This window comes from Podarcis gaigeae (genome assembly GCF_964106915.1).
Source record: "Podarcis gaigeae genome assembly, chromosome: W".
NCBI classification, from domain to species: domain Eukaryota; kingdom Metazoa; phylum Chordata; class Lepidosauria; order Squamata; family Lacertidae; genus Podarcis; species Podarcis gaigeae.
In genome coordinates this window covers 1952015-1978084 of record NC_139695.1, presented here as the reverse complement: position 1 = coordinate 1978084, position 26070 = coordinate 1952015, and the positions used below count along the sequence as shown (strand labels likewise).

General features: G+C 45.6%; 1 protein-coding gene across 6 annotated transcripts in view; it reads right to left on the bottom strand.

Moving 5' to 3' along the window:
- Window positions 1-26070, bottom strand: part of LOC310835932 (integrator complex subunit 6-like) — a 128264-nt gene that overhangs the window by 85862 nt on the left and 16332 nt on the right. For 5 of the 6 annotated variants that reach the window (XR_014559800.1, XR_014559801.1, XM_083720879.1 and 2 more), the window contains one exon: window positions 4304-4453. The exons of the other annotated variant lie outside the window; for it this stretch is intronic. Coding sequence is in view for 3 of the 5 variants with exons in the window: in XM_083720879.1 (XP_083577005.1) it covers window positions 4304-4453 (150 nt within the window). In the remaining 2 variants the exon portion in view is untranslated. The remainder of the gene's footprint in view (window positions 1-4303; window positions 4454-26070) is intronic. 6 annotated transcript variants of the gene reach the window in all.

Here is a 26070-nt window from a genome sequence, read left to right as displayed (position 1 = left end):
GGCCTTCAAGAAACACAAGGTCGACAAGGAGCAGCTGAGTGTCATGTGGCGATCCAACAGCAAGGCTTGGGTCACACGTGTGCTGTTTGTGGACTGAGTCAATCTTGCTTTTGGCCCTGCTGTCAAACAGTACCTGCTGGACATCGACCTGCCGCTGAAGGCTTTGCTTCTGATGGACAATGCTCCTGCTCATCCTAAAGGACTTGAGGAGGACTTGTTGTTGGAGTTCAGCTTCATCAGCATCATGTTCCTGCCGCCTAACACCACGCCACTGCTCCAGCCGATGAATCAGCAGGTCATCGCCAATTTCAAACAACTCTACACCAAGGAGCTTTTCAGGCGATGCTTCGAGGTGACTGATTGTACCAACATCACCCTGCGGGAATTCTGGAAGGACCACTTCGATATCGTCACCTGCTTGAAGATAATCACCACGGCCTGGAACGGCATCAGCCAGAGAAATTTGAATTGCGCTTGGCGCAGCCTGTGGCCGGACTGTGTGGCACCAAGTGACTCTGATGCACCAGAGTCAACAGTGGTGCAGGACACTGTTTCCTTGGGGAGGACCATGGGCCTAGAGATCACAGAGGAGGATGTCAGCGAGCTGGTGGAGGAGCACGACCACGAGCTGACCACCCAGGAGCTGGTCGAACTGCAGGCAGAGGCTGAGCAGGAGCAGGCCTCGCTGGAAGAGGAGGAAGCAACTGAGGAACGGCTGTCCTCCAAAGAACTGAGGGACATTTGCCTGAAGTGGAAAGATGTGCAGGCTTTTGCACAGCGGCACCACCCTGACAAGGATCTGACACATGACCTTGCGAACACTTTTGATACAAGGGTCACGTCGTCTTTCAGGGAGGTGCTGAAAAGGTGGATGAAGCAGCAGACCATGGACAGGTCCTCCAGCAAGAAGCAAAGAGTGGAAGAGGAACCTTCTTTGAGTTGTCCCCCAGAGTCTTAGAAAATGTACTGTACACTTTGTTGATTTTTAAACGTTTTTCTGTCATGTTTAGAAACTTAATTTATTGCTCCTTCAATTTTTGAAATGCTCTTTACAGTATGTGTGACTTTAAAGAGCAGTTAATAAACTCTTGTTGTACCAAATTTGGCTTTGTTTGGACTTTTTTTGACCATAGGAACGCAGTAATTGATTTTCAATGCATTCCTATGGGATTCCGTGCTTCGCAAGACGAAAAATTTGCTAGACGAAAAAACTCGCGGGATGAATTAATTTCGTCTTGCGAGGCACCACTGTACTTCGCATTCCAGGGAAACTGATAACGTCTGCCGTCGCCTGCCAAGTTCCGCTGCTAAGCGACAAGACATGAGTACTTTTTGAGCTGATTTATGAGCTAGCAAGGAGTGAGACAAAAGCAAGCCGAAGCAAAAGCAAGGCTGTGACTTAGAGGCTGGGAACTAGTGTTGGAATTGCAGCGTTTGTTTGTTATCTCACTGACTGAGAAAGGGACTTTCCAAGCAGCTAGGCTGCAAAGAGCTGTTGGAATTGCAGCGAAGGCTTGTTGTTTACAGACTCTTGGAAGGGACTTTCCAAGCTGGGCTAACTGCCAGATGCAAGCAGATTGGAAACAGCCCAACAGACCTTTGGAGTTATCAGCTCGCTGCTGAAAGCTGAGGCTTGAAATTGAGATGGCTTTGTTCTCTCAGAAGCTCCGGAAAGCTTGTGCAGCTGGAGTGAGAAGCAAGGGCCGAAAGTTGGCTGCACCAGAAAGGGAAAGCCAAGATGGCGTTGGCCAGATTCTTGAGAGCTTATCGAAAGCTGGGAGGAGCTTTGAGCCCCGAAGGGGGAGTGGAGGAACTGGTGCTATTCCTGTTTTTGCTGCAATGGATGTCGCTGACAGGGGAAGTGAGGCTCGGAGTTATAGCACCCCCACTGCTATTGCAAAGCAAGAGCAAGCTGAAGCTCTGAACGTTGTTTGTTGTTACAATTGTGGCCAGCCTGGGCATGTTCAGAGGAACTGTAAGAAGCCACGTCAGCAAAAGGGAGCTAGAGGGAGTTCTGCAAAGCCTGAGGCTTCAAGCAAAAGTTGTACCAAGTCCCAGGTGAAACCAGCTAAGGCTCCGTTGTCGACAAAAGCCGCATTTTCGGTAGAAAATACATTTGTTTTGGACACGGGAGCGACGCAGCACATGGCATCATGCCGGGAACTGTTTTCTACGTTTGAGAAGCAAAGCTTCACTGTAAAACAGGCCAATGGCCAGGAGTTGGAAGCGAGAGGGATCGGAACTGTTTACCTGAAAAGCCTGAACTTGACTATACTTTTTTGTTTTGTTTTTTGTTTTGTGTATACACTTTTTTTGGTGTGTATTTTGTTCCTGATTTAAAGTTTAATCTGCTGAGTGTTTCGCAGATCACAAAGAAAGAACTGGTGTTGTCCTATGATAAAGAAAGCTGCAAAATCTTCAAAGATGGAGAGCTGTATCTTTCTGCCAGAGAGAAAGATGGACTGTATCTGTTGACATTTGAGGAATCTGATTACAATATGTCTACTGCATGTGATTCTAACATGATTTCTCTTGCAGGTGTAACGAAAAACGTCGAGGATCAAAAGACAAAGAAGGTTAACAGAGTTTTTCAGTGAGTGTACGCTGATGTGATTGGTCCTCTAGCACCATCTAGAGGCAATGCTAAATATTATCTTGTATGTGTTGATCATATCTCTCATTATGTATGGATTTACATTTTGCAAAGTCCCAAAGAAGCCTTAACAAGGTTTAAGGAGTTTTGTGATAAGGTTAAGAATGTTCATGATGCTATTGTTAATTGTCTTTTCACAGATGAAAAGCCAGTTTTTCTTTTACAGGATTTTCAGGATTTCCTGGAGAAACAAGGGATAAAGCACAAAGCTGCTGTTTCTCAAGTTGCATGGAACAAAAGTATTTGTGTAAAAGTGAACAAGCAATTGCAGAATGGCATGAAGGCACAATTGCTGAGTTCACATTTGCCACATGAGTTTTGGGCTAAATCTTTATATTGTTTTTGTTATACTTGGTTGAGAAAGGTTTCAAAAGGTATGGAATGTTCTCCTTTTGAGAAGCTGTTCCATAGAAAACCTTCTCTAGCACATTTTAAGGTTTTTGGATCTCATGTGCAGACAGAAGCTCCAGGTGGAGTTAAAAATGCAAAAGGCATTTTTGTGGGTTATGAAAAAGGTCTCTACAGAGTAATTTTGTCTGAATCTGGTCAGGTGGTTCTCACAAAATTCCTAGAGTGCTCCTGGACAGGAGAGAGTAGTTTTTCACACATTTCCCACTGAGGACAATTCAGATGATGATTCTGATTTTTCTGATTATAATGGTACTGAAAGTGACACAGAAAGCTCAGAGAGCTCTGTTGACACAGTCATTGAGAGAGGTTCACACACAATGGCTAGACCTTCACAGGTTAAGGATGAACCACTGTTTACTATTGGAACTGGTTCTCCAAAGAGTCCAGAGGATGAGCCAGTCAGCAAAGAGGATCAGCACCTCATACGCAGATCTGAGAGGGTTACAAAGGGTGTACCACCCAAGAGGTATTCTCAAGAGTTTGCTAACTCAGCTGTTGCATGTGTTACTATTGTTGACAACTCTAGACAAGTTAAAGCTGTGTCTAAGTCAGAGACAAAGACACAACTGGGAGTTGCTAAGCGTAACACTACATTCCCTAGCCAAGGTAATGCAGATGCCCCTTACATAATGAAGCAAGAGAACAATTTTTAGCACCTATAATGACAAGGTCCCCTGGCCAGAACCCCTCTGACATGATTTTATTTCTCCTCACAGACATAGATAAGTATGTGACCTGGCGTGTAGCACTCTTTGCAATTGCCACCAGGAAAATTAGAGCAAATTATATAGCCAAGGTAGCCACCAACTGTAAAGGAGATGAATTTATTTGACACTATCTACATCAAGCAATATTCTAACTTTATCACCAAATTCCGTATATAATTGCACACTGTATTAATTAACATTATTTTAAATATATTAGTGGCTATTTGATAATTTTAGCTTATACATTTTAATGTTTAATGTTTTAATTTGTATATTAAGGTACTTTTATAGCTCTGTTTAGAGTAGGTAATGTCTTGATAATAAAAATGATTTTAAGTTTTTTGTATCAATTCAGTATATTTTCTTTTAATTGTTGAATGATTCTGTGTACATTGCAGCAGCCTTTGGCTATGTGCAATAAAACTGACTGACTGACTAATCATGTCAGCAAATTCTCACATCCTCTTTACAAAAGAGATGTAAAGATTTTTCAGATGATGAAGTGAAGGTATTAAATGCTATCATCCATTACCTGTCCATAGTTGTCTATTCCAGACACTAATCTGTTGAGGTTTAGCAAATCAAATGATGATCGAAGAGCCTGTCCAAGGGTGGTTAATCCTGCCGCTTGTAGATTTTTCAGTTCATTCATGAAAGTGGCATGGTTCTCCTTCCATCCAGCCTACAAAGTAACATTATTCCACACTTACTTTGTGATAGTCTAATTTTTTAAAAAAATCTGCAAGGCGAATAGCAGCTTTTCTTCAAAACATTGGGGGTGAGGATGAAAGAATGCACGACACTCCTCACACAGGTAAGCTGTGAGCAAAACCATCGACCAGAAGTATTTCCATCTCATCTATTATTTACAGTGGTACCTCGGGTTACATATGCTTCAGGTTACATACGCTTCAGGTTATGGACTCCACTAACCCAGAAATATTACCTCGGGTTAAGAACATTGCTTCAGGATGAGAACAGAAATCGTGCAGCAGCAGGAGGCCCCATTAGATAAAGTGGTGCTTCGGGTGAAGAACAGTTTCAGGTTAAGAACAAATCAAGTTCTTAATTAAGTCCTCCAGAACGAATTAAGTCCTTAACCCGAGGTATCACTGTATTACATTCATATCCCACCTTTTCTCCAAGTAGCAAGATGGCATACGCTTCTCCCTCTCTCCATTTTATCTTCACAACAACCCTATAAAATAGGTTTGGCTGAGAGACACTGTGTGGCTCAAGGTCACCCAACTGGCTTCATGGCTAACTGGGAATTTGAACTGCAGTCTCCTAGGTCCTAGTCCAGCACTTTAACCACTACAAAATTTTTCACTTCCACAGAAGGCAGCTTGCCCAGTGCTTTCCCCTGTTGGCAGTGTCTTTTAGAACCCATTCCAGTGCTTTTAAGTGAACAATTACAGAGGATGTCTGAATCCTGAATCCTTGGGTATCATTAAGTTAAACTGAATTTCACTAGGTAGAAACACATGCTGAATAGGTCACTCTCCTTCATATCAAACCAAGTCCCAGTACAAGACACATTTTCCTGAAGACTAATTCCCCAAGCCTTTTTCTTATGCGGTGAGAAAGAGAACATTGCCAATTCTATGAAGTAGGTTCAGATTCTATATACCTTCCTTCCCCATATATATGTATAAATGGGCTTTCCTGCTTACAGTATGTACTGAACACCTCAGAAGAAATTTTTGAGGCACAATAGTGTTGCAGGAATTTAGACCAAGGTTGGGGTGGGGTGGGGGTTCTGCCCACCCCAGTGCCTTAACAGACTCTCAAAGCACCACACAATACATACACTATTTCAGATGTATATTTTATTCTGTATCAAAAAGGGCCCCCATAAATAAGGGCAGCCTGGAAACTGCATTTCAGAAAGGGAAGATTACAGGGTCCATCTGAAAGCTGGGTAGATGAGGTTTCCAAAACCCAGTGCATTCAAATGACCAGTCAAAAGGCAACCTACCAGCATTAGCTAACACCACCCTCTGAGGCAGAACACATTGGTACTGCAGGCTGTCTTTCAGCATCTCTTTTTTTTTAAATAATTTTTATTATTTTCCAACACAAAAATACAATTATGCCAAATTTTCACAAATTTGATACTTTTTAGACTTCCTTCGGCTTCTCTGACAATCATCCATAATTTCTTCTCAGTTTACGCAATTCTCTGTTTATATTGCCATTAAACTTCCCTCCCACTCCTATTTGTTTTTAACAATATATCTCTGTTTTCACAGTGCTTCTTGAAATCCCACCAGTGTTGTTTGCACATCACATATTCTTTTCAGATATTCAACAAATTTCCCCCAGTCCTCGATGAACTTTTGGTCTTGAAAATATCTAATTTTTCCGGTTAATCTGTCCAATTCTGCATAGTCAGTCAGCTTCAGTCTCCAATCTTCTATTGTCGGTATCTCCTCTTGTTTCCATTTCTGGGCCAGTAGAATTCTTGCTGCTGTGGCTGCATATTGGAAAAGTTTACAGTCTTTTCTTCTAATTTCGTTCCCTGTAATTCCTAAAAGAAAGATCTCTGGTTTCTTTACAAATGTATATTTTAACATCTTTTTCATTTCGTTATAGATAATCTCCCAGAAACCCTTCATTTTCTTACATTCCCACCACATATGGTAAAACATACCTTCTTTTTCTTTACATTTCCAACATTTGTCGCACGTCTTATACATTTTTGATAGTTTTACCGGTGTAATGTACCATCTGTAAAACATTTTCATAACATTTTCTTTAAGTACTGTACATGCAGTAAATCTTAAATTCTCTTTCCACAGTTTTTCCCAATCCTCAAACTGAATATTATAACCAAAGTCTCTGGCCCATTGTATCATTACCGATTTGACTTCCTCATCTTTGGTATTCCATTCCAACAATATTTTATACATTTTCAGCATCTCTTTATTGGAACAATATTTCGGTACACGGAAATGTTGCAGTCAATTGTAACCTCCATTAGCTACACTGTATCAACTTCTAATTGCTTCCCTGAGTTCAAGGGTAGGGCTTCTTAAAGCACTCACTTCTCCAAACTGCAGAAACCTACAAATATTTGTATAAAATCAACCTTATATTGGATCAACACCGTCCAAACTTCATTTTACTCAGGGAACCAAGGACTACCAAAGGGGGGACAGCCATAATCCTTGAAGCATACACAGGAACCTCTTGCTCAAGAAATAATCCCTGGCATTCTGGCAGATGGGTTCTAGACGAGTAGTCATCAACAGATAATAGTGGACTATTCAAGACTAGATAGCACTCCCAGTCAAGACAAAGGAGTGCAATTGCTTGGCTGAGAGCACCAGGAACTTGTAAATATCCCTACTGTATAGCTTGATGGGTGTATGGTGATGGGCAAGAGAGGTTGGGGGCAAACTTTTCTGTGATGTGTATGATGTATCCGTGATGTATGTATGATGTTTCCCCAAGGATGTTTATGGGAAATTGGGAAACTGATGCATCCTTTTGTTCAAGGCTTCTTCCTGTTTCTCCCATGTGGTGGGTCGAAGTCCTGTCGCAGCAGCTTTTTGAATAAAGATCAAGCCCACTGGTTGCTGTTTTGCTCATATATTCTTGGCTAGCGTCTTTGGTAATTTCCTTTAACAGTATGAAGAGCACTAAATCATCTGCATACATCAAGATTAAGATCTTTCTGTTCCTAATTACTGGAGAGTGAAAGTTTGCGCTGGCTAAACATGGCAGCAAATCATTAATATAGAAGTTCAAAAGAGTGGCAGCCAGAATGCTACCTTATGTCAATCATCACAACAATCTGAAGGCAGTATTCAACCATTATTTGGAGATGATTTGGTACTAACATTAGAAGTGTTGAGAGATTCCATTCCACCTTTTGGTTCAGACATGGAACTGTTGCATATCACATGTCTGTTTACATTCCAGCACTGTTTGCTGGAATATGCGGAACTTCCATTGTGTTGCTTTTGGCTTTTGCCTCTCTCAGAAGACACAGCAAGGAGAGATGGTATGTTTCTTTGTCTTGATTTATGTTTAATAAATCCGTAGTATATAGTGTTAGGTTTCTGTTATGCCACTGTGCAGTGCTTAGAGTCACAAGACTCTTTACATTCCAGACTGTTGGAAGTCTCACGGGAGATGGATGTTGATATTACTGGTTTCCTGTTTCTTTGTACCAGTTGCTCTCTGCCTTTCACAGAGATACGATGTATATTCATTTCTGTCTGCGTAGTTAGAAATAAAATGTAGCGATGTAGCACATATATTTCTTGTCCTTCTGCTGCTTGGATACTCTGCGTAATGGGAACGTGCCTGGAGCCTCATCAAAGGCTCAGGTTGTTAATCACCATTGGAGGAGATTCCGGAGGACTCGACTGGAGGATGAGCTTTTTCAGCTCAGTCGTAGCGAAGGCTCAAAGATTTTTGGTCATGGGCTCCAGAAGACGGATTGCAGCTTATCTTCTCTGCGTGTCAAGAAGATTGATGAGAGGTATGTGCTCTTGCCCCGGGAAGCCTGCCAGTCCCTAATTAATTGGCAATAAGGGTGGACTTTGAACTTCTAGACAAAAGCACTGACCGGCTGCGGCAGGAGAAGCAAAAGCCTCATGCAGTGTGCTTTTCGAACCGCAGCCTGCTTTAAAGACACAGACATGGCTAATGCTAAAGTAACAGAAGCCCTTTAAACCGCGATGAGGGTACCGAAGCTCTCAAAGGCTTTGTGATACAGCTAGCACTACGCCGGGAATGGGTGCAGTATGCAGAAGCCCGGCTATGCAAAGAGGGTCTGTTTAATAATAATAATAATAATAATAATAATAATAATAATAATAATTACACATCTGGCTGGGTTTCCTCAGCCACTCTGGGCGGCTTCCACAGAGACCAAAAATACACTAAAATGTCACACATCAAAAACTTCCCTGAACAGGGGTGCCTTAAGATGTCTTCTGAATGTCAGGTAGTTGTTTATCGCTTTGACATCTGATGGGAGGGCATTCCACAGGGCGGGCGCCACTACCGAGAAGGCCCTCTGTCTGGTTCCCTGTAGCTTTGCTTCTCGCAATGAGGGAACCGCCAGAAGGCCCTCGGCGCTGGACCTCAGCGTCCGGGCAGAACAATGGGGGTGGAGACGCTCCTTCAGGTATACTGGGCCGAGGAGATTTCACCCCTCCCATATCCAAGAATCTCCTGAGATCTCTGCTGATTCTCCAGAGAGGAGGAGCAGTGTTCTGCTCTCTACTTATTCTACTCCAGCACCAAGTCAGTCAGTCAGTCAGTCAGTCAGTCAGTCAGTGTGTTGGAGAGAGAGAGACTGAGTGTTAGAGATCGTGTGTATAGATAAGGTTGCTGCTAAGAGCAGCTGCAGACACTCAGTGCAGTGCAGCATTCTTTATGCTTAGAGAACCCATTAAGCTCTGTATATAGTTGTATAATAGTTGTAGATAGAATAAAGAAGTTATTCTACAGAGCTGCTCTTCAAGTCGTTTATACTCTGCTGTACTCTGCTATACTCTGCTGTGCGACGACTGTCTTCTTGTGGAAGTGAATCCGGTGCTCACAACTCTAAGCTGTGAGTCCACAGCACTTTGACCTGTTCCTGCCCAGAAGGTGGTCTCTGGAAGTGCTACCTAGCTTGCCTAGCCCAGTCGGGCTGAAGTGCATGAGTCCAGTTGGTGGTACTGGCTCAAGGGCGATGCTGACATCGGTTATGGGCTTTAAAGGTCAGCACCAGCACTTTGAATTGTGCTCGGAAACGTGCTGGGAGCCAATGTAGGTCTTTCATGATGTGGTCTCGGCGGCCACCCCCAGTCACCTGTCTAGCTGCCGCATTCTGGATTAGTTGCAGTTTCGAGGTCACCTTCAAAGGTAGCCCCACGTAGAGCGCATTGCAGTAGTCCAAGCGGGAGATAACTAGAACATGCACCATTCTGGCGAGACAGTCCGCGGGCAGGTAGGGTCTCAGCCTGCGTACCAGGTGGAGCTGGTAGACAGCTGCCCTGGATACAGAATTGACCTGCGCCTCCATGGACAGCTGTGAGTCCAAAATGACTCCCAGGCTGCGCACCTGGTCCTTCAGGGGCACAGTTACCCCATTCAGGACCAGGGAGTCGTCCACACCAGCCTGCCCCCTGTCCCCCCAAAACAGTACTTCTGTCTTGTCAGGATTCAACCTTAAGCCATTAGCCACCATCCATCCTCCAACCGCCTCCAGGCACTCACACAGATCCTTCACCGCCTTCACTGGTTCTGATTTAAAAGAGAGGTAGAGCTGGGTATCATCTGCATATTGATCCAGTCCAAACCCCCTGATGATCTCTCCCAACGGCTTCATATAGATGTTAAAAAGCATGGGGGAGAGGACGGAACTCTGAGGCACCCCACAAGTGAGGGCCCAGGGGTCTGAACACTCATCCCCCCCACCACTTTCTGAACATGGTCCAGGAGGAAGGAGCGAAACCACTATATAACAGTGCCCCCAGATCCCAGCCCCTCTAGACGGTCCAGAAGGATGTTATGGTCGATTGTATCAAAGGCTGTTGAGAGATGCAGCAGAGTTGAGAGCTGTTGAGAGATGCAGCAGACTCTTCACTGTCATCAGGATAACATTGGAAAATCCCCACATTCTCCCCCCACTTGGCATTGTACTCAACACTTCTAGTGAGTCTAATTGTATTAGTGTCAGTAATCATTACTCTATAACGGCGGCAAGAATTTTACTAGCTCAAAAATGGAAACAGCAGGAGCTACCAACAATAGAGGAATGGCAGACAAAGGTAATGGAGTATGTGGAAATGGCAAGGCTGACCGGACGCATCCGGAACCAGGGTGACCAAATGTTCCAGAAAGAGTAGACTAAATTTATACTATACTTAGAGACTCATTGTACGCATATAAAGACACCAGCAGGACTGAGATAAGAGTCACTTTGTGAGAAGAATCAATATTCTATTTAAGAAAAAAGTGAATGTTAAGACAAGGTAAGTTAAATATAGGGTGGAGATATTATAAATGAGGAAAATAAAACGTAACAGAAGGTAATCAGAAAAAGAATGGAGGATCCAGGGCAGCCAAAGTTTTGCTAAGGCGCTGGAGTTGTCCAGAGAGAGAGAGAGACAGAGAGAGAGAGAGAGAGAGAGAGAAGAGGAGCCTCGGCAGTCACAGGCTGTGCTTCTCGTGTTTTCCCCTCGGTTTTCTTTCCAGCTCTACTGTAATGCCTCCTCAAGATACCATAATCCTTCCTCAAATCCACCGCTGCTGCCCCCTGACCACATACCGCTCTTCCCACACATACCTATGGAAATATACCGGTGCTGATAATGCACACACAGAGAATTATACCCTGCGACTATTATGCAGTGAATGCTTAGAGACCAAAGAAAGGGGGTTTGACTATTATGCGGTGAAATATAGTAGTTTGGACCAAAAAAAGGACCAAGGGAAGACTGGAAGCAGGCATGGCTGGCTTGCATCCTTAACAGGAACTTTCCACACATGGAAAACATTTTGTTGTGGTTCTTCTATCGTCCCATCTCCCTTTTAAATGTGGATTACAAAATATTTGCAGACGTTTTGGCAAGAAGATTTAAAAAAGTTCTAAATGAAGTAATCCATAAAGACCAGGCAGGCTTTCTCCCAGGTAGACACATGTTTGCTAATACAAGAAACATTATTGACATCTTGGAACTTTTGCAAACAGACATAAACATAAAAGCAGTGCTAATTTTCATAGACGCGGAGAAGGCCTTTGATAATATCTCTTGGAAATTTATGAAGGGAAATTTAAAAGAAATGGGAGTGGGATGGGGTTTTGAAAATGGGATTGAAGCAATATATTCAGAACAAAAGGCTAAATTGATAGTTAACAATGTGGTTACAGAAGAGTTTAAAATTGAAAAAGGAACACGACAAGGCTGCCCGATTTCCCCTTTGTTATTCATTTCGGTTCTGGAGGTGCTCTTGAATATGATCAGAGGGGACCGGTTGGTGCAAGGGATTCAGGTCGGAGCGAAACAATATAAACTTAAAGCTTTTGCAGATGACCTAGTTTTGACCCTGCAGGAGCCAGAATCTAGTACGAAAAGAGTATTACAATTGATTCAAGATTTTGGTCGGGTGGCGGGATTTAAACTAAATAAACAGAAAACTAAGGTGTTGGGAAAAAACTTGACAGATACAGAGTCAGAACGGTTTCAGAGAGAAACAGAACTAACGGTGGTAAAAAAAGTAAAGTACCTAGGGGTAAATATAACAGCAAAAAATCTGAGTCTATTTAAGGACAATTATGAAAAATGTTGGTCTGAAATTAAGAGAGTCTTGGACAGTTGGACAAAATTGAAGCTTTCTTTGTTAGGCCGAATTGCCGCTATTAAGATGAATGTATTGCCAAAGATGTTGTTTTTGTTTCAAACATTGCAGATTGTGGACAAGATGGAGTGCTTCCGGAAGTGGCAGAGAGACATTTCTAAATTTGTCTGGCAGGGCAAAAAGCCCAGAATTAAGTTTAAGATATTAACTGATGCGAAAGAAAGAGGGGGCTTTGCCCTGCCAGACTTAAAGCTGTACTATGAAGCCGCAGCTTTCTGCTGGCTAAAAGATTGGCTACTTCTCGAAGACACTGATGTATTGGATCTGGAAGGTTTTAACAATGCTTTTGGTTGGCATGCATACTTATGGTATGACAAGGTTAAGATCAATAAGGCCTTTAAGAACCATATTGTCAGGAAAGCAGTATTTAATGTCTGGATAAAATACAAAGACTTATTGGAAAACAAAACTCCGAGGTAGCTTTCTCCTCTGGAAGCTAAGGCCCGAAAAAGACCCAATATGGAGGCCAAATGGCCAAAATATTGGGAAATATTAGAAAAAGATGGAGACAACTGGAAATTGCAGAGTTTGGAGAAAATGAAGGATAAAGTGCGAGACTGGTTACATTACGCCCAGATTAAAGAAGTTTTTAAAAATGACAAAAAACTAGGGTTCCAGGTGGAGAAATCGAAGTTGGAGACAGAATTGTTAGAACCAAAGACTAAGGTACTATCAAGAATGTATAACTTGCTGTTAAAATGGAATACACAAGACGAAATGGTTAAATCGGCTATGATAAAGTGGGCACAGGACATTGGGCATAACATTATGTTTGAGGACTGGGAAAGGTTGTGGACCACTGGGCTGAACTTCACTGCATGTAATGCTCTGAAGGAAAATATAATGAAAATGATAGACAGATGGTACATGACCCCAGTTAAACTTGCCAAAATATACCATTCGCCTGATAATAAATGTTGGAAATGTAAAGAAAATGAAGGAACATTCTTTCACCTCTGGTGGACTTGCCCTAAAGCGAAGGCCTTCTGGGAAATGATATATAATGAGTTGAATAAGGTATTTAAGTATACCTTCACTAAGAAACCAGAGGCCTTCCTTCTGGGTATTGTCGGCCAGAAGGTGTCAAAGAAGGACCGAACATTTTTTATGTATGCAACAACGGCAGCAAGGATACTTATTGCTAAGAACTGGAAAACTCAAGATCTACCCACACTGGAAGAGTGGCAGATGCAGCTGATGGACTATATGCAACTGGCTGAGATGACTGGCAAAATCCGAGACCTGGGAGAAGAGAGGGTTGAGGAAGACTGGAAGAAATTTAAGATTTATTTACAAAAATATTGTAATTTGGTTGAATGTTAAGAAGGATGCTAGATCATAAACAATTGTCCACCACTGAATTAGATCTGAATTTGACGATAAGTGAGATTAAGGAAAATATAAATTTTTGGAGAACTGCTAGATTCTATTTAAAGGAGCGGATGTAAGATTGTAAACAAGATGATAATTTGCTTGAAAAGATTTTATAACGATGTAAGTGGAAGTGGGAGACGTGAGGGAGTCCAAAGAAGTGATGAAACTATGTTATGATATAAGTAATGTTGTTTGTTATTTATGTTTTATATTCAAAAAACCTTAATAAATATTTATTAAAAAAAAGAAAGAAAACATTTTGTTGTGGACTCCACTTGTAGAAACTAGTAGAGAATGCTACTCGTCACTGTTGAAGGCTCTTAACCATAACCAGTTGAATATTGCAAAGCATACGAAGACTGTCCAGAAGCAAGTCGATTGCAAGCAGGCAGGATGAAGCAGGAACAAGATGTTGCTACAGTGGTGCCAAGCAAGACGAAATTAATTCGTTCCGCAAGTCTTTTCGTCTTGCGAGTTTTTCGTCTTGCGAAGCACGGTTTCCCATAGGAATGCATTGAAAATCAATGAATGCATTCCTATGGAAACCGCCTTCAGACCAGGTCCGGGGACAGTCTGTCCCCCGACCTCTTCTGAAGGCCAGCGGGGGGGGGGGGGGCGCGAAAGTCTTTGCTTCCCCCCGCCTGCCTTCCCGGGACAGCGCTGCCGCCCGCCAGCATTTTAAAATCGCCCCGGGACAGCGGATGAATTCTCCGCTGTCCCGGAGCGATTTAAAAGCCCCCGGGAAGGCAGGCAGGGGGGACAAAGACTTTTGCCCCCTGCCCGCCTTCAGAAGAGGTCCAGAGGGCTCTCCAAGCTGCGGATAGCAGCCTGCTGCCCCGCGTGAGGGGCAGACATTCGCCGCTTGGGGAGCCCTGCAGGACTTCCCCTGCAGGGCCCCCCAAGCGGCGAATGTCTGCCCCGCGCGCCTTCCCCTCTGTTCCCAGACCTGTCCTGAAGGCTTGCGGTGGGAGGAGGGCTTTCCTCCCCACCGCCAACATTCAGAAGGCTGTTCTGAAGGTTGGCGGTGGCGAGGAAAAGCCCTCCTCCCACCGCAAGCCCCGGGAACAGAGGAGAAGCGCTGCGCACCTTCCCCTCTGTTCCCGGACCTGTCCTGAAGGCTTGCAGTGGGAGGAGGGCTTTCCTCCCCACCGCCAACATTCAGAATGCTGTTCTGAATGTTGGTGGTGGGGAGGAAAAACCCTCCTCCCACCGCAAGCCCCGGGAACAGAGGAGAAGCCCTTCGCGCCTTGTCCTCTGTTCCCGGACCTCCCACCGCAAGCCTTAGGACAGGTCCGGGAACAGAGGAGAAGGCGCGCTGCGCTTCCCCGCTGTCCCCGGAGATTTCCCTATGGGCTTTCGTCTTGCGAAGCAAGCCCATAGGGAAATTCGTCTTGCGAAGCTGCTAAAAAATCGGAAAACCCTTTCGTCTTGCGGGTTTTTCGTTTAGCGAGGCATTCGTCTTGCGGGGCACCACTGTACTAGTAACTTGGTTACTTATATGTTTATTATTTACAGCAGACCCACAAGTTACTATATACAGGATACAGACACGGATCTTAACTCTCTCTGAACAAACTCCAACTCACTCTCAGAACACACTGAACAACCAACCAGCCAACAGGAAAGTCATCATGCCTATAATAATAATAATAATAATGATAATAATAATAATAATAATAAATTTTATTTATATCCCGCCCTCCCCAGCCGAAGCCGGGCTCAGGGCGGCTAACAATAATCGAATAATCAAACAATCAAATAGTTACACATTCAAAATATTTCATTATAAAAATTAATTAAAATCAAATTAATGGCAACCGATTAAACAAGATTCTGTACAGGTTGCCAGAGGAGGGAGTCAGGCTGCGCCCTGACCAAAGGCCTGGTGGAACAACTCTGTCTTGCAGGCCCTGCGGAAAGATGTCAGGTCCCGCAGGGCCCTAGTCTCTTGTGACAGAGCGTTCCACCAGATTGGAGCCGCAGCCGAGAAGGCCCTGGCTCTAGTTGAGGCCAGCCTAACCTCTCTGAGGCCTGGGACCTTGAGGGTATTATTATTTGCAGACCGTAGGTTTCTCTGTGGGGCATACCAGGAGAGGCGGTCCCGTAGGTACGAGGGTCCTAGGCCGTATAGGGCTTTAAAGGTTAAAACCAGCACCTTAAACCTGATCCTGTACTCCACCGGGAGCCAGTGCAGCTGGTATAGTACTGGATGAATGTGATCTCGCAGCGAAGACCCCATAAGGAGTCTCGCCGCGGCATTCTGCACCCGCTGGAGTTTCTGGGTCAGTCTCAAGGGCAGCCCCACGTAGAGCGAGTTACAATAGTCCAGTCTGGAGGTGACCGTCGCATGGATCACAGTGGCTAGGTCAGGGCGAGAGAGATAAGGGGCCAACTGCTTAGCTTGGCGGAGATGAAAAAATGCCGCCTTTGTTATAGCTGTAATCTGCGCCTCCATAGAGAGGGAGGTATCAAAGATTACACCCAAACTCTTAACGGATGGTGCTGGCACTAATTGCACCCCCGCAAGAGATGGGAGTTGCCCCCTCAATCCCATATCGTCCCGCCCCAGCCAGAGGACCTCTGTCTTCGAAGGATTTAACTTCAACCGGCTCCCACGCAACCATCCAGCCACAGCTTCCAGACATCTCGCCAGTGTGTCTGGGGCCGAGTCAGGATGGCCATCCATCAACAGATAGAGTTGGGTGTCATCAGCATACTGATGGCAGCCCAGCCCAAAACTCCGGACAAGCTGGGCGAGGGGGCGCATAAAGATGTTAAAAAGCATCGGGGAGAGACTCGCACCCTGAGGCACTCCACACACCAAGGAGTGGCGCGATGACAATTCCCCCCCCCCCCAAGCGCCACCCTCTGTCCCTGACCAGAGAGAAACGAGCGCAGCCATTGAAGGACTGTGCCCTGAATTCCCACGTCAGCAAGGCGGTGGTCCAGGAGTTCGTGATCGACCATGTCGAAGGCTGCTGACAGATCTAGAAGAATCAGCAGCCCCGACCCGCCTCGATCCAGCTGCCTGCGGAGATCATCTGTTAGGGCGACCAGAGCCGTCTCGGTCCCATGACCAGCACGGAAGCCGGACTGGAATGGATCCAGAGCAGATGTTTCATCCAGAAACCTACCAAGCTGTTCAGCAACCGCTCTCTCAATCACCTTACCCAGGAATGGAAGATTCGAGACCGGGCGGTAATTGGATAGATCTAAGGGATCTAATGATGTTTTCTTTAAGAGCGGACGCACCACCGCCTCCTTCAGTTCCCCTGGGAATATCCCGGTGCCAAGGGACAAATTGATGATATCCCCCAGGGGGGCCCGCACCTCGTCTGGACACGCTCTAATCAGCCATGACGGGCACGGGTCAAGAGGACAGGTGGTGGGCTTTCCAGCTCGGAGGAGTCTGTCCACATCGGCTGGAGATATCCGGTCAAAGTGGTCCAATACTGGACCCGAGGACAGTCGAGGGGCCTCCAGTTCCTTTATTGTATCCAAATTGGCAGGGAGGTCATGGCGGAGCAACAGGACCTTCTCCGCAAAAAAGCTCGCAAATGCCTCACAGCTGTGTGTCAGATTGTTATTTAAATTTGGCTGTCCTTCAAGGGACGTTAAAGACCGAATTATACTAAATAATTGTGCCGGGCGAGAGCTAGCGGATGCAATGGAGGCCGAGAAGTAAGACTTCTTAGCGGCCTTCACTGCCATCTCATAGGTTTTCATAAAAGCCCTATAAGATGGTCTTGAGGCTCCGTCACGGGCACCCCGCCATACTTGCTCTAGCCGTCTGAGGTCCCGCTTCATTTTCCGAAGCTCCTCGGTAAACCAGGGAGCCCGGTTTCTGCGGGGTCGCAGAGGGCGCTTAGGTGCGAACTCATCGATGGCTGCCAGGAGCTGGGTGACCTCGACCAATAGCAGAGTTGTATCCAAGGCCCCGTTATCTCTAGGCAGAATAACTCCCTCTGCTCAGTCTTCTTGGCCTTTGGCCAACTCCTTGGTAGCTTCTGTGGGAAGCTGCATCAGATAGCAACTAGGCAAAAATCCCAACAGTCTCATGGCCCTTGGGGATAAGAAAACCAAACAGACAAAGCCTTAAAAGAATTTAATAGGGGCATTTCCCAAAGTGAGCTATACCTCCCTAAAAAGATAACGGCAGTTGTATGTGCGACTTGAGTTCTCCTGCCTATCCCTAGCTGACATGCTAGCAATTTCCCTACCAGCTATAACCAGTTTTCCCATGAGAGGGTCTGCATTGCTCTTTCAATGGGAAACAAACACTCTTGGTCCAGTCATCAATGTCTGACAAGAGGAAAGCAACTTGACAGCAACTTCAGTTTCAAGTTCCTGGAAGTCGATCTTTCATAGGTGACATTGCATGATGAAACACTAACCACTATCCTGGCTGGCCCCTGCTCTAGTTGCTAACACCACTGCCGCAGTCTGGGGGGAGCCAGGGGTGTCCAACACGAAAACCAAAGAGGCAGCGCGGAGCCCCCAGGCTCCCCCACACACACTCAGTCCTGTTGCAGCAACCCAACAGAGGTCTGGGTCCCGGAGACCTCCAGAGCTAAATAAAAAGGAAAGCGGGGCTGCTGCCCCCGCCAAGCACACACTTATTGTTGCCGCTGCCAAGGCCATCATCGTCACCAACACTAAGGGAGAGGGGTAAGAGGGGACCAAGAGAGAATCTCTATGTTGTTGTTGTTTAGTCGTTTAGTCGTGTCCGACTCTTCATGACCCCATGGACCAGAGCACGCCAGGCACTCCTGTCTTCCACTGCCTCCCGCAGTTTGGTTAGACTCATGCTGGTAGCTTCCAGAACACTGTCGAACCATCTCGTCCTCTGTCGTCCCCTTCTCCTTGTGCTCTCCATCTTTCCCAACATCAGGGTCTTTCCCAGGGAGTCTTCTCTTCTCATGAGGTGGCCAAAGTATTGGAGCCTCAGCTTCAGGATGTCCTTCCAGTGAGCACTCAGGGCTGATTTCCTTCAGTATGGAGAGGTTTGATCTTCTTGCAGTCCATGGGACTCTCAAGAGTCTCCTCCAGCACCAGTATTCAAAAGCATCCATTCTTCGGCAATCAGACTTCTTTATGGTCCAGCTTTCACTTCCATACATCACTACTGGGAAAACCATAGCTTTTACTATACAGACCTTTGTTGGCAAGGTGATGTCTCTGCTTTTGAAGATGCTGTCTAGGTTTGTCATTGCTTTTCTCCCAAGAAGCAGGCGTCTTTTAATTTCGTGGCTGCTGTCATCATCTGCAGTGATCATGGAGCCCAAGAAAGTAAAATCTCTCACTGCCTCCATTTCTTCCCCTTCTAATTTGCCAGGAGGTGATGGGACCAGTGGCCATGATCTTCGTTTTTTGATGTTGAGCTTCAGACCATATTTTGCGCTCTCCTCTTTCACCCTCAATAAAATTTTATTCCTCCTCACTTTCTGCCATCAAGGTTGTGTCATCTGCATATCTGAGGTTGTTGATATTTCTTCCGGCAAGGGATTCATCCAGCCCAGCCTTTCGCATGATGAATTCTGCATATAAGTTAAATAAGGAGGGAGAGAATATACAGCCTTGTCGTACTCCTTTCCCAATTTTGAACCAATCAGTTGTTCCATATTCAGTTCTAACTGCAGCTTCTTGTCCCATATAGAGATTTCTCAAGAGACAGATGAGGTGATCAGGCACTCCCATTTCTTTAAGAACTTGTCATAGTTTGCTGTGGTCAACATAGTCAAATGCTTTTGCATCAATGAAGCAGAAATGTATCCAAATTGGCAGGGAGGTCACAGTGGAGCAGCAAGACTTTCTCCGCAAAAGAGCTCGCAAATGCCTCACAGCTGTGAGTCGAATTCGTATTTAAATTTGGATGTTCCTCTAGGGACGTTAGAAACCTGATTATTCTAAAAAGTTGTGCTGGGTGAGAGCTAGCGGATGCAATGGAAGCTGAGAAGTAAAACTTCTTTGCCTCTTTCAGTGCCATCTCATAGGCTTTCATAAGCGTAATACCCTCAACCTCAATAATACAACCAACCAACAGGCTAAAATCTGACACACAACTAAGATACAGTGGTACCTCGGGTTAAGAACTTAATTCTTTCTGGAGGTCCGTTCTTAACCTGAGGTACCACTTTAGCTAATGGGGCCTCCCGCTGCTGCCGTTGCTCGATTTCTGTTCTCATCCTGAAGCAAAGTTCTTAACGTGAGGTACTATTTCTAGGTTAGCGGAGTCTGTAACCTGAAGCGTCTGTAACCTGAGGTACCACTGCAATGCTATCACAAGCTAATGGGGGGACGGGTCTGTTCCCAAGACCAAACGGTTGGAAGCCAAATGGTCCAAACTACCCCAAACACCTATAGGCTACTTTCTGCAAACCCCCCCCCCCCACTCTGCAGCCCAACTCTAACTCCAATCCCCCTCTTCCCCTGCCCATCATGGTTTTGGCACAGAAACTGTATTGGTTACCCTGTATGATGACCTCTGTCGAGTGAGAGACAAGGGAAACGTGTTCCTGTTAATTTTTCTCAACCTCTCGGTGGTTTTCAATAACATCGACCATGGTATCCTTCTGGAGTGACTCTCCGAATTGGGAGTGGGTGGCACCATTTTGTGATGGTTCCAGTCCTACTTGGATGGTAGTTCCCAGAGGGTGTTACTTGGGGGATATTCTTCATTCCTGTGGAACCATCAATGTGGGGTTCCACAGGGCTCAATCCTATCCCCCATGTTGTTTAACATCTACATGAAACCGCTGGGTGGGGTTATCCAGAGGTTCGGAGTACATTGTCAGCAGTATGCTGATGACACTCCGCTTTATTTCTCCTTTACATTTGCAGGTGAGGCAGTGGAAGTGCTGGACCAGTGTCTTGCCTTTGTAATGGACTGGATGAGAGCCAACAAACTGAAGCTCAATCCAGATAAGACTGAGGCACTCTTAGTGGGTGGTTCCCTAGACCAGATGGCTGGGAGGTCACCTGCTCTTGATGGGGTTACACTTCCTCTGAAGGAGCAGGTTCGTAGCCTGGGGGTACTCCTGAATCCTCTGCAGTTGTTGAGGCTTAGGTGGCCTCAGTGGCCCGGAGTGCCTTCCATCAGCTTCGGCTGGTGGCCCAGCTACGCCCCTGTCTGGACAGGAATAGCCTAACTACTGTTGTCTATGCTCCGGTAACCTCAAGGTTAGATTACTACAATGCATTATACCTATGGCTGCCTCAGAAGACAGTTAGGAAACTTCAGTTGTGTAGAATTCAGCAGCCAGGTTGCTCACTGGAGCAAGATGGTTTGAGCATATTACACCGATCCCGGTCCAACTGCACTGGAGGTGATGCTCCGATTGTGCTGAGGCAAACCTCGCACCAGGCATGCAACCGTGTGCCAAGGAGCGTTGCACCCACGCTTCCTGACCTTTTGCCTTCTTGGCTAGCAAACAGGGTTTTTCCCCTGACCGTTTGTCCTCTCACGGATTTGGTTACTAGACATAACGCTTGGCTGGAGCATGACCGGCAATGCAGACGTAATGAAGTATCGCAAAACATTTTAGGGAAACACCTGCTGACACGTGTATTTGCTAATGGTAGAAATGTGCTTAGATGGAAATACATCATGTTCAGAGTGGTGTCACTACTGCTTCCAATTGTTGACTTCTGCTAATAAAAGGAGCCTCTACAGAGCTAGCCGGCAGCTTGTTTGGAGCATGCTTGCCAGCGTGCTTCTGCACAGCTCACTTGCATCCAACCTCTCGTCGTCTCGTTATTCCCACAGGCTACCAATTAAGTTTCCTGGCCCAATGGAAAGTGCTGGTTTTGACCTATAAAGCCTTATACGGCTCAGGACTGCAATACCTCAAGGACCGCCTCTTTCCATATGAACCTACCCAGACCCTGAGATCATCTTCTGAGGCCGTTCTTCCTGTGTCTCCTCCTCAAGGCGCCTTCATTATACACCTTTAGGTTTATTTTCTCTTGGAAAATGAAACACCATGGTGGCTTTCCCCATTAGAAGCAATATCAGTTTAAAAAGTCAACATGAAAAGAGAATGGGCGACTTATAAGGAATTGTTAAAAGAGGTTGAAAACCAATTAAAATTGAAATAATTTATTGATATAAGGTATTTCTTAACAGACCGGCTACAATATCACCAACTTCATGATGTATTCAGGTGTGATAAAAGACTGGGTTTGGGAAGGAATTTTCAAGGTTTGAAAAATAAAAAATGTATGGAATGGGAGACAAAAGATGAAGTAAAAAGCAGTGATGACTCACTGGGCAAGGATGTAGGTTATAACATACCAATTAATCTGTAGGAGAGGTTGTGGAAAGAGGATTTAAAATTTATGGCTCGTTGTGCATTGAAGGAAAACTATATGAAAATGATGTATCATTGGTAATTGTCACAGGACTGCCAAGGGTCGCCTTGGAGTCAGGGCGAGAAGAGTCAGAGCAGGAACAGTCAGAAGGAAACGGTTGGGAGATGACGGAAGGGGAAGAGGGGGAGAGCCAGGAAGAGGCAAGGCTCTCCGATGCTGAAGCAAGGCCCCAGCACCGTACAGGGAGCTCAGGTACAGTGGTGCCCCGCAAGACGAATGCCTCGCAAGACGAAAAACCCGCAAGACGAAAGGGTTTTCCGTTTTTTGAGGCACTTCGCAAGACGAATTTCCCTATGGGCTTGCTTCGCAAGAAGAAAGCCCATAGGGAAATCTCCGGGGACCTCTTTTAAATGCTGCCGGTGGGGAGCAAAGCCTTCCCCCCCCCCCTCTGGCCTTCAGAAGAGGTCCAGGAATGCCGGCGGGGGCCGAAAGGCTTTGCTCCCCACCGCCAGCATTTTAAAAGCAGTCCGGGATAGCAGGGAAGCGCTTCCCGCTATCCTGGACGGCTTTTGAAGGCAGGCGGGGGGAGCAAAGACTTTTGCTCCCCCGTCGGCCTTCAGAAGAGGTCCAGGACCTCTTCTGAAGGCGGGCGGGGGGTGAAAGTCTTTGCTCCCCCCTGCCTGCCTTCCCGGGAGAGCGGAGAAACGCAGCGTGTTTCTCCGCTGTCCCGGACAGCTTTTGAAGGGGGGGAGCAAAGACTTTCCGCTCTCCCGGGAAGGCAGGCACGGGGGAGCAAAGACTTTCGCCCCCCGCCCGCCTTCAGAAGAGGTCCAGGACCTCTTCTGAAGGCGGGCGGTGGGCAAAAGTCTTTGCTCCCCCGTGCCTGCCTTCCCGGGAGAGCGGAAAGTCTTTGCTCCCCTCCGCCTGCCTTCAAAAGCTGTCCGCTCTCCCGGGAAGGCAGGCACGGGGTAGCAAAGACTTTTGCCCCCCGCCAGCCTTCAGAAGAGGTCCTGGACAAAGTTCTTTGTCCCCCCTGCCTGCCTTCCCGGGGGCTTTTAAGAGCGGACGGCTTTTGAAGGCAGGCGGAGGGGAGCAAAGACTTTCGCCCCCCGCCAGCCTTCGGAAGAGGTCCAGGACCTCTTCTGAAGGCTGGCGGGGGGCAAAAGTCTTTGTCCCCCCTGCCTGCCTTCCCGGGGGCTTTTAAATCGCCCCGGGACAGCAGAGAAGTCCTCCGCTGTCCCGGGGCGATTTTTAAATGCTGGCGGGCGGCAGCGAAGCCTTCATTTTAAAATGCTGTCCCGGGGTTTTTTAAAATGCTGGGGGTGGGAAGAAAAGCCCTTGTCCCCCCCCCCTCAGCCTTCAGAAGAGGTCGGGGGACAGACTGTCCCGGACCTGGTCTGAAGGCGGGTCTGAAGGCGGTTTCCATAGGAACGCATTAATTGATTTTTAATGCATTCCTATGGGAAACCGTGCTTCGCAAGACGAAAAACTCGCAAGACGAAAAAACCTCCCATATCCAAGAATCTGCTGATGTTCTCTGCTGATTCTCCAGAGAGGAGGGGCGGTTTCTGCTCTCTACTTATTCCACTCCAGCCTCACATCAAAGTGTCAGGGAGGGAGAGAGAGAGAGACTGAGTGTTAGAGAGAGATCGTGTGTATACATAAGGTTGCTGCTAAGAGCAGCTGCAGACACTCAGTGCAGTTCAGCTTTTTCGTTTAGACCTCATTTAGCTCTGTATATAGTTGTGTATTATAGTTGTAGATAGAATAAAGAAGATATTCTACAGAGCTGCTCTCCGAGTGGTTTATGCTCTGCTATACTCTGCTATACTCTGCTGTGTGACGACTGTCTTCTTGTGGAAGTGAATCTGGTGCTCACAACACTAAGCTGTGAGTCCACAGCACTTTGATCTGTTCCTGTGCAGAAGGTGGTCTCTGGAAGTGCTACCCAGCTCACCTAGCCCAATCAGGGCTGGAGTGGATGAGTACAGTTGGTGGCACTGGCTCAAGGGTGATGCTGACAGGTACAGACCTTCGGCACAGGAAAGGAGAGGGTTAAAGCGCAAGGATCAGAGACGTCCCATGAACGTTCCAGCCGCCTCTTCTGTTGGAGAAGCAGGAAAAGACCACTCCCCGAATCTGAACCTGACAATTCGGATGCATGATTGTACTGTGCCGTTGTACGTATGTAAAATAAAGAACTGTAAATATCTCTCTGAGTGAGCAGAGGGTGCTTATTGCGAAGAGTATACACAAACCATCACAGTACTTGACTCCAGTAAAGTTGGCAAAAATGTACAAAAATACATCTAAGTTATGCTGGAAATGTAAGGATAGAGAGGGTACTTTCTATCATATATGGTGGTCATGTAAGGTAGTAAAGGGCTTCTGGGAAATGATATATAAAGAATTAAATAAAAACGTTTAAGATAACATTTGTTAAAAAACCAGAAGCCTTTCTACTAGGTTTAACAGGAGAAGAAATACCAAGAGACCTAAAAAGACTGTTTATGTATGAAAGAACAGCTGGAAGAATGTTGTTAGTCCAGATGTGGAAGGAAGAGAAGGTCCCAACCAAAGAAGAGTGGATTACCAAAATGATGGACTATGCTGAAATGACAAAGATAAAAAATTTAAACAAAAATGGGGAAAATTTGTTGAATACCTTATAAACAACTGTAGCTATTTAGAAACAGCAGGATTGATATAACATTTATGAAGTAAAATGAATTAAAGTAGTAAATAAGGAGATGAAATAGAATGGATAAGTTATAATTATATACAAGAAAAGAGGGCAAATATGGAAACCAGGGTGGGACAGGGGGACGTCCGTGGGGTTTGTATAATCCCAGTATTGTATACAGTATATGGAAAATGTTTTGAGTGTATGGAAATACAGTGCTACCTCAGGTTACATATGCTTCAGGTTACATACGCTTCAGGTTACAGACTCCACTAACCCAGAAATAGTGCTTCAGGTTAAGAACTTTGCTTCAGGGTGAGAACAGAAATTGTGCTCCGGCGACGCGAGGCCCCATTAGCTAAAGTGGTGCTTCAGGTTAAGAACACTTTCAGGTTAAGTACGGACCTCCAGAACGAATTAAGTACTTAACCCAAGTTACCACTGTAATGTTAACAAAAAAAACCTGAAAATTAAGATTAAAATAAAATAGAATGTGGCTTTTTTTGGGGGGGTATTGCTTTTGGTTTGATTTTATATGTTGTGGTCTTGTGAACTTCCCTGAGACCTCCAGGTATAGGGCAGTGTATCAGTTGAATGAATGAATAAATAAATAAATAAATAAATAATCACACTTTATGTCAGTGCAACACACTAAGTTCAATAGACAATACAAGGTGAGAGACACGGGACAGGCCAGGCAGGTTGGAAGGGATTAGGGAATCATCCTATAAAGTAGATATGCAGAATGGCTAGTTCAAAAGCAATTACACTAAATATGAGGGGGTTGGGAAACCCTATCAAAAGAAAACACACCACCTCGTACGTAAATACCATTAAACCACACATTGCCGTCCCACAGAAAATACACAATCCACCCAAAGGAAGCAAACTCCTGAACGAACCGCGCTTCAGCCAACCATGGGTTGCACCTGGCTCAGGAAAGGCTCGTGGGGTAATAATAATAATAATAAATAATAAATTTTATTTATATCCCGCCCTCTCCAGCCGAAACCGGGCTCAGGGTGGCTTACAATAATAAAATAGTACAACATACCAAAATCATTAATTATAAAATTAACTCAAATCAAACTGATGGCAACCACTGGGCCAGAGCTCTGCGAAGATTGCCAAAGGAGGGAGTCAGGCTGTGCCCTGGCCAAAGGCCTGGTGGAACAACTCTGTAGCATAATACTCAGTAGAGACCTGAATTTTAAAGCCACCAAATTGCTAAAGGCAAAACAGGCAGGTTCATTTTCACTAAAGTAACACTAGATGACAAAACTAAACTAACAATTGGCTCCCTATATTCCCCAAACAAAACAACTAGAAATCATCCAGAAAACACTAAACAAATTCCTCTTCTTCTTGGGAGGGGACTCAATCCTGGGAGGTGACCTCAACCTAAACATGAGGGGCATCTCCCTGAAAGACATCCACCCCACAACCTCATGGGGAACCTTCCTCCAAGGGAAACCCCAAATAATTAGAGACTCTTACAAAAATACTTCAAAAAATGCGGCTTTAACAACATATGGGGCGAAAAATACCAAGATGACACCAGCCAC